Source organism: Mus caroli, unplaced genomic scaffold (assembly GCF_978045245.1).
Source record: "Mus caroli unplaced genomic scaffold, Mus_caroli_1 scaffold_5, whole genome shotgun sequence".
Taxonomy (NCBI): domain Eukaryota; kingdom Metazoa; phylum Chordata; class Mammalia; order Rodentia; family Muridae; genus Mus; species Mus caroli.
In genome coordinates this window covers 66,130,552-66,146,378 of record NW_028227260.1, presented here as the reverse complement: position 1 = coordinate 66,146,378, position 15,827 = coordinate 66,130,552, and the positions used below count along the sequence as shown (strand labels likewise).

General features: G+C 41.6%; 1 protein-coding gene across 1 annotated transcript; it reads left to right on the top strand.

Annotated features, from left to right (window-relative positions):
- Positions 1-10: 10 nt before the first annotated feature.
- LOC110287117 (doublesex- and mab-3-related transcription factor C1-like) lies at positions 11-6,889 on the top strand. Its single transcript, XM_085838079.1, has 7 exons — positions 11-72; positions 2,699-2,856; positions 3,262-3,320; positions 3,610-3,746; positions 4,827-4,887; positions 5,066-5,243; positions 6,228-6,889. The coding sequence occupies exons 1-7, from the start codon at positions 50-52 to the stop codon at positions 6,335-6,337; spliced, it is 726 nt and encodes a 241-aa protein (XP_085694205.1). The 5' UTR covers positions 11-49; the 3' UTR covers positions 6,338-6,889.
- The last annotated feature ends 8,938 nt before the right edge of the window (positions 6,890-15,827 follow it).

The window sequence follows — 15,827 nt, the reverse complement described above, 5'->3', positions numbered from 1 at the left end:
TCTGGACAGCCCAGCAGCCTGAACACAAGGTCCTCTGGCTGAATCGAAAATGCAGAGGTCTTCGGGTTCCCGGTGAGTGGCCCTTCTGAGGGGTTTCCACAGACAGAAGTGCTCCTGAGGCCTGCCTGTGGTCTCCCTGTCCAGTTAGGACTGTGATGTTTCTCATGGCTCTCAGGAGGTGCAGGGTCCAAATGCTTTCTCCAAGGCCCGAGTCTATGTGAGCCATGGCGCCCTGAGGCCTCTTCTAGCTTTCCTCCCTGAGGAGATTGCTCTCAGCAGGTCTTGCGCATAACTGCTCCTGTGTGACACCTTCTGGTGGGTGGTAGAAATATTTTGGGACCAAGTACATTTCTATAATGTGCAGGACAGTTGCAAGGGTCAGACACAGCTTTTAAAAGTTACCAGTTTAAACTTAGATCTGTGACTCATTTTGCGTTATCTCTTGGCCTGTCATTAGATATGTAAAAAATTTTCATTGGGGGATCTGTTTTTTTTTTTCCTGTGCTATTTCCTGATATAATTTTTGTAGCGATTTGGCAGTGTTGGTTGTGGTCTTCCTTAGAATTTCCTGGTGTGTATGTTCTGCCCTAAAGTGACTCTGTGTGTGGCGCTTACCACCATGTTGTGTACTGACCGTTTTGTTTGTTTGTTTGTTTGTTTGTTTTTCTGGAGTTCACTCCTCCATCTTCGTCCTCCATCACATGGCGTTAGCCATTTTGGATCCTACACATTGATATTGAACTCTGAGCAACAACTTTTCCTTTTGTTAATGATTACAGCGAGTGACAATCCTGACCTTTTGATGTTTTTGATTGAAGAGCTTCATACTTTCTTTTATTTTAATTTTTCTTAGCCAGATTTTAATACTTTTCTCTAACCGAGTCTTTCAGTGATCGTGCCAATATGCTCAACAGATACTTTTTCTATTGTACTGTTACTGAAGATTCCATTATCAGATTTCTGTTTTAATTTACTTGTTTCTAGTTTATTGACTTAATATGGTTTTTATGGCATACTGTCATATTTTCCAGCTTTGTTAAAATCATTTGTGACCACCAGGTGATGACTCTTCTGAAGTATGGAGTGTTTCCTATGTAAAGTATTATTAAAATTTATTCTATGCAAATTTCATACATATTTATCATCACATTCTTTCCCCACCTCAACACCTCCCAGATTTCCCCTCCCACATATAGTATTTTAATATGTCATTTTCAATCTTTATGCCTTAATTTACTTTTTCTGTCGTTGACTCAGTTACAGTCTAAAATATAGTGCTTTGTGCATATGTTGGGTATCTAGACAAATATTTTGCCATATTTTTAAGGTATTGACAAGAAAATTGAGAGGGAAGAAGGGAATGTAAATGTTTTTTTAAAGGGAACAGGAAAATAGCAACAAATGTATGTTTTTTTTAATGTGGAATCAACTTTCAACTGTAAATGTGTATAAGTGTGTATATGACATAAAAGTACAAAGGAGACCTTTTTATGCAGAGGAAGAGGTCTGGATGGAGAGAGATCAACAGCATAAGAGGGATGAATATGAGCAATGTGAAATAGTATTTCTTTGTTAACTTGGCATAATAGCCATCATTTTATATGTTAAATAGAAATAACTTAGCAGTGACACCATAACAAGTACTAGAAACGAATTTCACTTGTGTGTATATATATATATATATGTGTGTGTGTGTGTATATATATATATATATTTGTTTTGAGATACTGTCTTCCTGGTTAACCAAAAGTGGCCTCAAACTCCCACTCCTCCTGCTTCAGCTTCTTGAGCACTGGGATCAAAAGCTTTGACATCACTTCTGATTCAGACGAATGATGTGATTTTTTTTTAATGAAAAGGAAGAGAGTATTCAGTATAAAGGGGGGAATCAAGGAAATAATCAAGATTAAGGTTAAGCATGAGATCAACCTTGATGGAAAATTAAGAGAAATATGGAATTTATGAGACTACTGGCTGACAGCACGTGATAATAATAGTATCCCATACTGGAAGTGAATGAATACAGGGCCCAAGGAAGACAATTAATGATGTAACAGAATAGAGTATAGTTACTGTTGACAATTCAGGACTATTTATGCCTGAAAGTGGATTGTGGGGAATGAAGGTAAGCAGGAAAACTCATTTATCAGGTTGAGTATCTGTGGGTCTTTGAAGAGTTTTGTGAACATGGAACTTCTGGAAAGGAGACTATGTACAAAAGGCTAGATAAAAGTTGAGGAAGCAATAGGAAGAGACAGGGGTGAAATCTTACTACAGCAGTGAGCAGAGTAGAGAGAAATATTCTAGTCACTGAAAATGTGGCTTTCTAGGGGTAGAGTAAGAAACCCCAGGATAGAGGATCTAGGTGCAATTTGACCTCAACTACAGACCCTAAAGCCATGGAACACAAACATACCTGATGTACCCAGCTGCCATTCAGACTCCACATACAACAGTAGGCATCAGAGCTCCCTGGGGGAGCTTGAATTAGGCTGGAGAAGACCTGTAGGTCACTATGACAATTTCTACAACCATTACATCACTATCCAAATCAGGGGTTAAAAACCATCTCTGCCTCTTTCAGGCCAACAAATGTCACAGTGGCAATACCTTCTTGTGAGTATCATGTCTGGTAGGGTAAGAAAGGGTCAGACCTCTTACACGTTACTAACCTTGGGCCTTAAATCCTTCACTTTAGGGAACAGCATGGGCTCTTGCCTGCTGTGAGTGCCCCAAAGAAGGAGCAGGGTACAAGGCTGAAGAGGCCCCTGGATCAAGAAGTGATAAAGAATATGGCCGGTACCCCTAAATTTCACAAGCATGGCAAGAGGTTGGCTGTTGAAGCAGAAAAACGCAGTGAGTGTCTTTGTCTGGGGAAAGAACCCAAGTTTAGGTGGAGGGAGCATGAGAATTCTGTTAGCCTCCCTGTTTTGAAATTGTAGTGTGACAGTTGGTACTCATGTATCATATCAATATTAGGAATTAGATGCTTTAGAGAGCTATCTGTTTAAGTCCTTTGTTTTGGCTTTATGTAAGTAGAGTTTTGTTGTTGAGTAAGTTTGTTGTTTTGGGGGCACTATCTTGCTAGTTAGCCCAAAGTATTTTTATACAAATGATCCTCTTGGCCATTCACTAGAAAAAGGAAGTTATTCCAGAGCTGGGAAAGATACATAGTGAGAGAAAACCTCCAGAAAATGACTGGAATATTTGGAAAGATGGGGGACAGTGAGGTTCATCTAAGCTGTACCTGGTATTTTACAGATGGAAAAGAGAGCACTGTGCACAAGCATGAGACCAGGCCCCCCAAAACCCTATGGGAGGTAAGAAGACCCTATTGCTTATGGGAGGTGCTTTGAGAAGCTACTTCCCAGGCTCCCTGTACTGTGTCCTAATGACATGTGTTCCATCCCCAAATCTACCATGACCACCTATAAGACCTTGGGATTAACATCTTCTTACATTTCAGTTTGAACTGAAAATTAAAGGTAAGCCTCACTGATCTTCAGGGTCTTCAAGTTCTGAGATCCTGACTTTCTCTGCTCCTCCATCTCTCCTTGAGTCATGCTTGACCTGACACCCAAATTCCTACTGTTGTCTCTATTCCTGCAGGGAAGTTCCCAAGGCACTCTGATGCACAGCAAGCCACAAGAACCTTCCGTTCTGCCTTATGCTCCAGTGACCCAGCAGCAGCAATCTGTGATTTCTTATTCAGGGAAGAACCACGGTCCCATTGCCAGGCCCAAAAGGTGAGTTGAATAAGGATTAAGAGCCAGACGGGTCTCATAGTACTCTATGCTGAAACTGTGGTATGGTTGATGCCACGGGAGGTGGATGAAAGAGAAAGAAGGAGGAGGAAAAGGAAGAAGAAATGTAGAGGTGAAAGAGGCAGTCTCTAGCTGCATATGTATCAAAAGATGGCCTAGTCAGCCATCACCGGAAAGAGAAGCCCTTTGGACTTGCAAACTTTATATGCCCCAGTACAGGGGAACGCCAGGGCCAAAGAGGGGGAGTGGGTGGGTAGGGGATTGGGGGGGTGGGTATGGGGGACTTTTGGGATAGCATTGGAAATGTAAACTAGGAAAATACCTAATTAAAAAAAAAAGAAACTGAGCAGATATGAGAGCTGAAAAAAAAAAAAAAAAAAAGAAGGAGAAGTGAACGGAGCATCACTCCTGTGCTTGAGGTGAACTAATCTTGAGAGTTTGGATAAGTGATTTCATTTTCCAAAGAATATTGTTTCCAGTACTCATTCTGAGAAACCAGTATACATTTAGAACACTGACAACAGGACTGGAAGAAGGCCTACCACACGGTAAGCCTTTATCACACTTGGCCCCTTACTCGATGTTACTATAGATGGACATGGGAGAAGATCCTGTTGGGATGTGAAGTTATGATGGGAATGGGCCATAGAGGCCCAGAGGAAGGCTGAAGGCCAGCAGAGAAAACTTCCTAGAGAAGATCCTGGCTTGTCCTTCATAACCAGTGAGGACTGGGCAAAATGGAAGCAAGAGTCAGTCCCTGAGAAGGGAGGGTACTCACATCTTTCCAGATGCTATGCAGACTAGAGTATAGTAACCTTGGATTCTTCATCACCTTCAAGGTAGCCCTGGGAGGAAAGATCTGATATGAATTAGTGTCTCGAGAAAAATATAGAAGTTTGACAAGGAAGCAGGCTAAGGGACGCCTAGATAAAAAAGACCAACATTTTCAAACTATTCAGATTTCCCCAGCCTGATTTTCAAAGCCCTGGTCCTCCAAGTGTTTTGGTAGGAGTTCTCCCCTAGAGGGTTTAATCAGCTGGCCTCTCCTGATCTTGTTTCCAGATACTCAAGTGTGATCGTGAAAAACCGTGCAGTCCCTGAGCCTCTTCTACTGCAGCCACAGGTCCTGACAAAGTAGTGGGATCCAGGTCCCCTGTAGGCAATGAGTTTAGTGGATGGGAAGAACAGAAAGCTGGGTGGGGGTGTTACTTGGAGGAGCTGGGCACTTGATGGGACTCCTGTGCAAGTGGGATGAGGTGTGGTCTCCCAGCTGTCATTCTCTAATGTCATTTCCTTTGCAGGTCCCTGATGCCACCAAGCACGATTCTGTTGCTGCTGCCGTAGAGTGGCAGAGGAAGCTGGAGGCTGCTGAGGCTCTGTTGGCTCTGAGAAACTCTCCTCTGCCTCCTCCTGTTTCTGCCTCTCCAAAAAGGCATGGCAAAATGCCCAGTAGTTATCTTCCTGGACATGGACCACAAGGTAGGGAGAGTTAGGGAGTTGGAGGGGTTGTCATTTAGTTATACCTGGGAACTTTGAAACTGAGCTGTCTAGGCTCAGACACTTAACTTCCTCACTCTGACTTAAGAGATGGTATTCCAGGGGCTGCTAGGGGAATCTTCAGTTAGCAACAGTTGCTCAACAGCTAATGGACAGTGTCTGACCCCAAAACAAAACAGAACAAAACTACCACCATTGCCACAACAACAACAACAATAACCACAACCCAGTAGACTGAGGCCCCCAATGTGGCCAGGTCTTACCTGAGTGCAAGAGCATGTCAAATAGAAGGAACGGAAGTGGTCATGACTCCCAGCCCAGGTCAACATCCCCAGTTCACTGTCAACTGGGAAGATCTGGGAGGTCATGCATAGGAAGGATGGTATGAAAGGGATGGAGGGCTTGGTGATGACTTCAGTGCCTTTGTATGTATAGATGTGGAGCCTGGGTGCCTTCCAGTCATGAGCTCAGAGGAGAATTCCAGAGCTGGAGAGACTGGAGAGGAAGGCCGGGCCCTGATGACAAACACCACACAATCAAACAAAACCAAACCAAAGCAAAACAAAATAACAACAAAGTACAACCTCATGAAGTGTGTTAGTGGGAAGCCACTTGGTGGTGGACATACTGCAATAAAGAGCAATGAATGAAAGTGGAGACTTTGCTTCTCATAGAGGTCCGGAAGAAGTAGTGATGTAGGCCGGACGGAAATCTAGGGGAGGAGTATGAGGAGGTGCACAACTTCCCTGACACAGTGAGGATCATACCTTAGACCCATGGTTTGACTAAGTGGGATTTTGGCAACTGTGATGGATAGATGGAGGAGCCCAGATCACAGATAAGGGAGTGTGTCTGTTCTTGCTTTCAGGGACAGCTCTTAGACTGGGTGGGGCACCAAATTGCGAGTATTACCTGGGTGGTAACACACATGTGATTTGGCTCTGACCTTTCCTTTTCTGTTCTCAGGTTCTGCTGGAAAGAGGGGGCAGCAGCCTCCTAGCCGCTATGTGCCACCACAGTCTGCCAACTCTGCCTCACTGCCTGGAAGTCTGGACTGCATGTCCTTCTTCACCTAAGAGACCAGAGTGGGAGGTCTCACTACAGCACTGCCTTTTGGTATCCTGTTTCATGTCTAAAGTGACAAGTGTTTTTAAAAATATTTTAACTTTTGGGATGAGTTCTCATGTAGCCAGCCTGGCCTTGGTTTCAGTATACAGCCAACCATGACTTTGATCTCCTGATTTTCTCCACTTCTCAATTCCTGGAATTATAGGCCTGTGCTACCATGCCTGGCTTTTTTTTTTTAAATTAGTTTTAAGTTTTCAGGAGTTTTGTAAGCTTTCAAACAAACCCTTTTTATGGTGCAGGGCATTTACTTGATTGAGGTTAACATCAGTTAACCTCTATTTAGTACTCTTCTGGAATAATTTCTTGCTATCCCTCTTAGTAAAAAAATCAGTATTGTAGGATCTAATGTGATCAATCAGTGGGATTCAGAGTAGGTTTGTATGCCAGCATTTTCATTTGTCCTGTGATCGTACACAAAATGTCATGCCCCTGTATACCATCATCCATGTAGAATCATGAAGATTTGTCACTGTGTCTAGGTGTGTGTGTGTTTGGGGGTGCAAATAATAAACACGTGCTGTAGGCATTAAAAAATGTGAGTTGTTTGTGAAAACAGCATAAGAAAAATATCAAGGAGGATTGTTGGCCTCCACCAAGTCCTCAGGTTACCTAATCATTATTTTTTTTATTATGTATTGAATGAAAATTCAGACGTTGATGAAGCAGACATTTGTTGTGGTACATCTCCTCCCAAATATGCCCGGGCAATGAAAACACAATACAGTTAATACGAGTACATGCTGTGTGCCTAGATTTCATAGATCTACTGCTATACTACCATCTTCTACAGCTTATGAGACCCCTTAGAACTTGAGGTTTCTCCAGGCCATGTGCTTTTGCTCTGCTTTTCTTCTTCCTCATCCTCCTCTGCATCCTCTCCCTCTTCCATTTTCTCCTTCCTCTCTCATCTTCTGCTCCACCTTCCCTTTTATCTGCCTAATCAGCAGCTCTCCTTTATTTTACAAATTAAGTTGGGAAGCAAGTTTACAGGAAATCACTTGTTCACAACCAGTCACAGGAGAACAGAATTAATATCAAATATAATTAGCTCCAGGGCTATCTACAATATTTCCCCCTTTCTGTCCAATTAAAAGTCTGTTTTATCTCAGACATAATTGAACATAACTATTACTATTTTGTAATCTATAATGTACAAGAGACCTAAGACCCAGTCCATCATGTTTGTTAATTAAACAGAACCTCTGTCATCTACCCTTACTTAAAAGACTTATAATCCTATATCTGCCTATGTCTTGGCTTTAGATTGAATGCCATCTGAAAACCATCCTCTCAAAACTGTTCCTCTCAAAATAAAAAGCCTGGGTTGGTTAGGAGACTATGTAGTTTTTTATCCCCACCAGAAATCCAAGAACGACTGATATTAACTGAAAATATATAGGAAGCCTAAAACAGCTTCCAAAACTTAGCCAATCCATAGATCACCTGGACAGTTCCTTACTTCAGCATTTTGGAGCATCTGTCTTCAGCCTACTGGCCAGGGTCATCTGACAGTCTTAGAGAAACAGGAATATTAAGGACTAGCCTACTCTGTCTTGGCAGAATCAAGCTGTCCTAACCTGTAACTGTGTCCTTTCTTTGGACAGTATTATGACTGTAGATGAATGAGGCAATTCTTGCCTAGTGTCTGTTTCACCACAACTGGAGTAACTCAAAGATGCTCAGTTTCTTTGAATCCAAGACAGGGAAAGCTGTCAGGAGCAGCCTGGTCTCAACAAGTGAATAAATAGCATTAAATGTCACATTCTGCAGACTTCTGACGTTTTTGAAAACATCTATGTAATCTAGACTGTTCTCTAACTACTCTCAGCCACTTCTAATGAAAATAACTGAGAACACCCTAACAATAAACTCAGAGCCATGAATTTCCTATTGGACCCTTAACTCACAGGCTTAAACATCTCAGATCTGTTTATAATAGCAGCAATAGAAGGACTGGCCTCAAGCCTTGTACTTCAAAATTTTTAGTATCAAAGATAACCTGTAATAACCACCCCCAGTCCTAAAACCTAGGGAACTGGGATGACGACTCTTCATATCTTCTTCAAGCTGAATATGGGCTTGAGATATTTTAAAGGGAGGGGAAAAGGTAAGAAAATGGGACAGTTAGTTGGCTTTAAGAAGGCCACACCAATGATTGTATTAGTCTCTGATGTCTGCATCCTGACTGGATCCAGATGAAAAACCAAGACATCAGGGGTTCAGGCAGGTCAGTTCAGCATGTCTGATAATGAAATTCACCAAGGCTATATATTCTATAATATATAATCTCAAAACAAAATTTTAGTATCATCAAGATAAACTTTTTGTTTCATTCTCTGGAATCTAGTTCTCAGGGGTCTCCCCCTATCAAATCTGACCCATATAACTCTGAAAGTTGTAAATACCTTAATCACCTTGTCCAAAACCACAAAGACAAACCCTTTTCCCCAAATCAGCATCTCCTTCAGCCGTAACCAGGAAAACCTGTAGCTTGCCCTCTGTCCCAGAGGAACAATAAAACCACCACAATACTCAAAATCACACATATTTTAACCTATTTAGGCCTTTCTAATTTGTCATGTCAGGAATTAAACCCCAAATTCCTGTGGAGCCCATGTAAGACAGAATACAAGTCTCTTGCAGACTTTATTATATCATCTTTAAAACAATTAATTCACACTTCTATTTTCCTTTCCTTTCCTTTCCTTTCCTTTCCTTTCCTTTCCTTTCCTTTCCTTTCCTTTCCTTTCCTTTCCTTTCCTTTCCTTTCCTTTCCTTTCCTTTCCTTTCCTTTCCTTTCCTTTCCTTTCCTTTCCTTTCCTTTCTATACCTGCTTATAAGAAGCAGCTTGTCAAACCAAGATTTAAACCCAAAATTCCTGTGGAGCCCACGTTAGACAGAATATGAATATCCTGTAAGACTTATTAGGGCACTCTGTACCTTGAGCCATAGACATTTATTTAATTAATACCTATTATTATATCTATCTGTTATGCTCTCTACCTGGAGCCACAGACTTCTATTACTTAATACCTGTTCATAGCAGGTGATTATCAGGGCTCTCTCTACTTGGAGTCAGCGACTAATACTTCCTAATTCTGAACATGAAATTTCTCATAATTAATAAGCTCTCTGCTTAGAGCAGCTATCCTGTCTGTTGTGCTCTCTACCAGGAGCCACAGACATTTATTTAATTAATACCTATTATAATATCTATCTGTTATGCTCTTTACCTAGAGCCACAGAGTTCTCTTCATTAATACCCGTTTATAGCAGGTGATTATCACTGCTCTCTCTACTTGGAGTCAGTGACTAATATTCCCTATCTGGTTCTGAACGGCAGGTAAAATTTCCCATCTTTAGGTACTACACCTACTTATAAGAGGCAGCTTGTCAAACCAGGATTTAAACCCAAAATCTGTGGAGCCCATGTTAGACAGAATATGAGTATCCCAAGAGACTTATTAGAACACTATATCTTTATACCTTCTTCAAGTATCAAAAGGTTATATTTCTCCCTTTATAGAAATTAATTACCTGGTCCGGAGTCCTTTGTACCTTCGTCTCCCAATTATTTATTCACAGGGAGAAGCTCAGTGTAAAAAGATCCGAGCTGTCTGTGTCCCTGTTTGGAGACGGGGGAGGCAGGGTGGGGAGCGAAAGATACAGGGAAACAAACACAGAAAGGCTCTCTCAGGCATAGATGACTCTCTGCTGTTCCTTAAATCTAGTCACCTTCAAATCCATACTGCTACAGCCTAGGTCACTGCCCAAGCCCAATTTAGGGGTGGGGGTTGGGGGGGGTCAGTGAATTTTTATCTCAGGTTAGTTGAATTCAAATCAATACATTGAGCACCATTTTGTTGTGGTAACTCTCCTCCCAAATATGCCCCAACAATGAAAACACAAGCAGATCTGCTGCTATACTACTATCTTCCATAGCTTATGAGACCCCTTAGAACTTGCAGTTTCTCCAGGCCATGTGCTTCTGCTCTGCTTTTCTTCTTCTTCCTCCTCCTCTGCATCCTCTCCCTCTTCCATTTTCTCCTTCCTCTCTCTCTCATCTTCTGCTCCACCTTCTCTTTTATCTGCCCAATCATCAGCTCTCCTTAATTTACAAATTAAGGTGGGAAGCAGGTTTACAGGAAATCACCTGAGTGCTGACTCATTCCTTGTTCGAAACCCCTCACAGGAGAAGAGATTTAACATCAAATATAATTAACCCCAGAGCTATGCACAACAGGCATCAGTCAGAAGGATTTCCCAAAAGCACTCTTTATTTGCTACCCAGGATAACATGTACAAGGATTGATAGGAACAGTTTTAAAGCCCAAGTACTCCAAGACTTCTGTTAATATTCCAACTGCTGGCCCCACCAGGCAGACAGCTAAGTGACTAGCTCCGGGTAGACTCTTTTGCTGTTTCTTCACTTCCTTCCTTTCTTCACTGCCTCATAAAAAAAATCAGGATCTAACTATAAAGTGCCAGCTGGCCTTGAATTCACTGTGTACCTACCTCAGGTTCATTGGCAAATATCCTATGGTGACCTTTCTGACTTGGACTCTCATATAGGTATACTTCACGTCTGGATTCCTGCTCATATTTGTAATGACACGCACGTGTCTCATGCTGATGCTATCCAATGTTCACAATTCCTTTATTTTCTGAGGCTCTGAGATGTCAGCATTCTTATATTCCCCTTGTAATGGCAGAGAAATGAGCACATAAATCACTGAGGATTTTGAGAATTAAGCTGGGCTGACATCCATCACATACCTTCTTTCTTCCCTTAATCCCAAAGTCTATCATCCTTTGGTGATATATGAATATGCCCCCATGTTCCTGCAGTATTATGATGGCAAAGCCACACCTTGTTTCCACAGTTAAGTAAAAGGGGAAATGTATTTTGGTAGAAGATCGTGGCATAAGAAGAAGAAGAAAGACAACAGGGATAACACAACAGACATTGGAGAAAGGAAAGAGACTAAGGCCCCTTTGACACTATTATTTTCATGAGGCCAGGTGCCTTTGTATCAGGGGTCTTCAGACCTGACATTCTCCATTCCAGGTGTTTCATAATTCATGAGTCTCTGACTGGTATATTTTAGTTCTCTTTGTATATTGGTGTAAATGTTCACTGTTAAGCTTTTTGATATGTCTCCCTTTGTCATGGACAGTCACAGTTCACAGTTGGAAACCCTCACCTCTGTACCATTTTGACTCTCATAAGTTACACAGCCTCAATGATTACTCTGAACATAGCCTTCATTTCAGAGCATTGTTACAGTGGGTTCATTTGAACAGGAAGTGTTAAGGTAAAAAAAAAAAATCTATGCTGTCACACAGGCCAAACACAGGCTTCTAGGGGAAGGGTAGTTCAAGGGGTGGGGGATGCTCTATGCCTTCTCACTTGCTTACCTCACAGTACCAGAACATCAATGAACACTAAAGTTGAAGGGTTTTTTTTTTAATTCAGACTGCTACTGTGAGTACTATATGAATAATCGTGAGATGATGAAAAACAATTAAGGATTGATGGATTTTGACTACACACTTCATTTAATATAGTGGTTATGAGAGTGAGCTTATGGAATTGGGACTATAGTTTTTGCCTGTGTAAAGGAATGACTCTCTGGGATCTTGAAGTGTAACCTTCACTGTTGTGGTCCTAAGAGCCCGTCCCAACTGTCCATGGCTTTCTTCTCTTGTCCACAAAGTCAACTCAAAGTGGATCCAATTAACATTCTACTGCCCAAAAGGCAAAGGACAGACTAAAGCCTTTTGGAATGTAGTATTTTAATAACAAAAGACTTTGGAAGACATTTTTTAGAAAACAGTTAAAATCATCAATGTTCAAAGGCACATTAGTGTACACGGCCACACAGCGCTATGTGATTAGTTATAATAGAAACAACATGTTTATTTTAGGTTTGTTTTGAACTGCATCAGAGTAGAAGGATACATAGCACAGTAACTCACACCCACACCCACCACCCACCCCCATCCCTGTACTGATTCTTGTGAAAGAAGACACTGCTATTTACGTGCCACAGTTTGGAAGAGATATTGATATATTTTGTAGTTTCAGTAAATCTGCTAGTAATCCCTGCCTGTTCTCCAACTGACAAAATCAATTTCACATGACCTCTAAACACACGTGTTCAAAGTGTTTACATGGTGAAAATCAGGACCATAAAACAGGATGAGAAGGTAGCAGCCAAATCCGTGGGTTAAAACTAGATTGCACCAGGCAATGCACAGTTCACAAAAGCAGGGACAGCACCACCGCCAGGAAATTCCTGAGACTCTTGCACACCACTGGGAGGAGAATAATAATGTGGTTGAAGTGGGAATCAATGGGTGACTACAGGGAGAGCCCTGGCAGAGATGCAGAGGGCACTGGAGCAAATCAGGTACTGGCTTCACTACACATCTCAAGTCATAGGATCCCAGGAATGAAGCAACAGAATAATTCTGAATTGGACTTCTTCATCCAGAATTGGTAGATCATGGAATTCCTATCATCATTCCTAGTGAAGTCACCCACATATGAAGACACTGACATTTCTAGAGTTGCAGGCAAAGGGTGAGAACCCGCATGGGCAAGGTCTTGCAGAGGCACAGTCACATGTCAGTCTCACGGTAGGTATTTGATTTGAATCTGGAGCAGTATTGGGAATCTCTGAGGATCTCAGAAACTTACTCTCTGAAGTCACATTAAGGTGAATGTGAGGGTCTGGTGCCCTAAATCTGCAAGAAGCAGCAGGTGAAGAGATCCTTTTGGAGAATCAAAAAGGCTAGCAAATCTTTAACAGTATTTATATGTGTGTATATTTTGTGCTGCTACTACTCATTCAAGAACTTCTGCAGTTTACACTTGCTCTTTTGTCCAATTCATATTTTATGAGATATTTACTTTATTTACATTTCAAATGTTGTCCCCTTCCCTGGTTGCCCCTCAGAAAACCCCCTATCCGCTCCCCCTCCTCCTGCTCACCCGATTACACTTTCAAAATCTCTATAACATAAATTGTCAGTTCAAATTTAAAATCGGGATTTGTAAACATTTGAACTTGCCCAAGTCTGAAGCAATCTTGAGCCGTAATGTTGTGTTGAGAAAAACCAGACTTAATAACATAATTTTTTCAAATATGTAAAGTTATACCTTTAACCCAAAAGTATAAAGAGCCCATGATGAATAGATGATGCACAGAGTCCCAAACATCTACCAAATGGGTAAAAGGCAAGCCCATCAGCCCTGCAGCTCTGTTGGGTAGTTCATTTCCTATCACTGAAAACTCACGCTCATGAGTAAGGGAATTACCTAACTACTCAAAGGTCGAGACTATAACCAGAATTCACTCAGCTTCTTTCTTCACTCCCTTGCTGTCATCTCTAGGGTCTTAGTAATTGTGCAGTTGTGCTCTGTTATCCAGATGTATGTCCTGCCTCATTGGTCCCCCTTGCTGTCTCAAACCCTGTTTCTCAGCAGCTTCCCACTGCATAGGAGGTCTGGAATCCCATGGTCTCTACTATAGGGTCTGCACACACAGTATGTGTGAGCTTTTGTCTCTGGTGAGGATGACATTGTTAGGCCTGCTCTCTTGATCTTTTCTTCACTCACTATTCCAGTAATCCTGCAGGTGATTCTGTGGAGTATTTCTATGATGCAGAGAAGGCCTCTAAGACGCATAATGTCTGATTCATATTAATGCCTTAAAATGAATTTCCACTAAAGCCTGAAATACCCACAATACCCACTGTCTTGAAATCCCGTTCTTTTGGTGATGTAAGACTTCATAGTCTTTCCAACTTTGCACAGAGAAGATGCTTTGGTGTGTGTGTGTGTGTGTGTGTGTGTTTGTATGTGTGTGTGTGTTGCATGTATTTTATGAGGAGTATATTTGCCTCTTTATGTGTTGTTTGCATGTGTATGGATGGTCTTGCCTGGCTATGTGTGTATGTGTGTGGGCGTAGGCCAGGGAAGTATGTTGAGTTTTTACTTCTATCACAGACTTCCTTAAAATATTGCATTTTATGTGTATAAGTGTTTGGCTTGCAAGTGTGTGTAAATATATATACCATGTGTGTTTCTGGTGCCCTTGGAAGTCCAAAGTAGCAGTAGGATGCTCTGTAACTGGAGTTTTGGATGTGACCAACTACAATTGTGTGCTAGGAACAGAACGTGGGTCCTCTGCAAGAGCAGCCAGTGCTGTTATCCACTGATCCATGTCTTCAGCCCCTCCATGTTATTTTTTTAAAGGGACTCTCACTAAATCTAGATTTTGCCATCTACGAATCACCTCACCCTCACTGTCTGTGCAAATATAAGATGATGCAGCCACTGCAGGATTCAGTGTGCAGGTTTCCCAAAGAGCTCAAACTATAAGTTTGCGTGTGACAAACAGCAGCTGTATCACTTCTAGGTGTGTAGCCACCATCTCCTATCACTGAGAGAACTGTATGTCTATGCTCACTGTTACTCAATTATACAATAATGAGGAAATGAAACCAGTGTGGATGGCCATCAACAGGTTGGTGGATAGTGAAAATATAGTAATACACAAAATCAGATTTTGTTCAGCTATAAGGAAAAATGAAATTTACCAGAAAATGGAAAGAATTGGAAAATATTATCCTTTGAGGAAATCTAGGTCAGAAATACAGTACTTCAGGTTAATATCATAAGTGGATCCTTTTAACATACACACACACACAAACACACACACACACACACACGAGTGTAGGCAGAGATCAGAAAATTAGAAAAGAGCCCATGAGAGGGGAAAAATAATATTCAAGGAGAGGATAAAGAAGGTAATAGCATACCTGTGAAATGAGAGTGGAAGGGGGATTCTGAGATCGATATGTGTACACGTGGGGAGAGGGACAAGGAACTGGGATAGAGAAACCTGTGTGTGCAAAGAGTCCAAAAGAGCTAGATATGCATGAAACAGACATAGGGAAACCTATATCAGATTATAAATATATATCAATAATAATTTTTCTGGTAGAACTGGCTTGCTGTTCTTTAAAAATTTTTATTCTGATGAGATGCGAATTTTCTTTTTAAAAAAAGGACTCACCACATTGTGATGTGGTCTAAAAGGGCCAGAGTATATTGATCCTGCTGACTGAACCTAGTACAGCTGTGTTTCTAGGTAGACATTACTATGAATATTTGCCTAAGTGTGTGTGTATGTGTGTGTGTGTGTATGTGCGTGTGTGTATGTGCATGTGTGTGTGTGTATGTGTGTGTGTGTGCCTGTGTGTGTGTGTGTGTGTGCGTGCCTATGCATGTGCACACGAGCACCTCATGCATGCCTGGTCCCTGCAAAGGCTAGAAGAAGGAAACAGGGCCCCTGAAATTGGATTCACAGATCATTGAAAACTGCAATGTGTGTGCTGCGAACTGTACTGGACACTCTCCATGAGCAA

Excerpts from the sequence above, each read along its gene's own strand:
- LOC110287117 (XM_085838079.1), top strand. The coding sequence starts at position 50 with ATGCAGAGGTCTTCGGGTTCCCG. Across the intron at positions 73-2,698 it reads CAGAGGTCTTCGGGTTCCCG|GGAACAGCATGGGCTCTTGC; the intron begins GTGAGTGGCCCT and ends CCTTCACTTTAG. Across the intron at positions 2,857-3,261 it reads TGTTGAAGCAGAAAAACGCA|ATGGAAAAGAGAGCACTGTG; the intron begins GTGAGTGTCTTT and ends GGTATTTTACAG.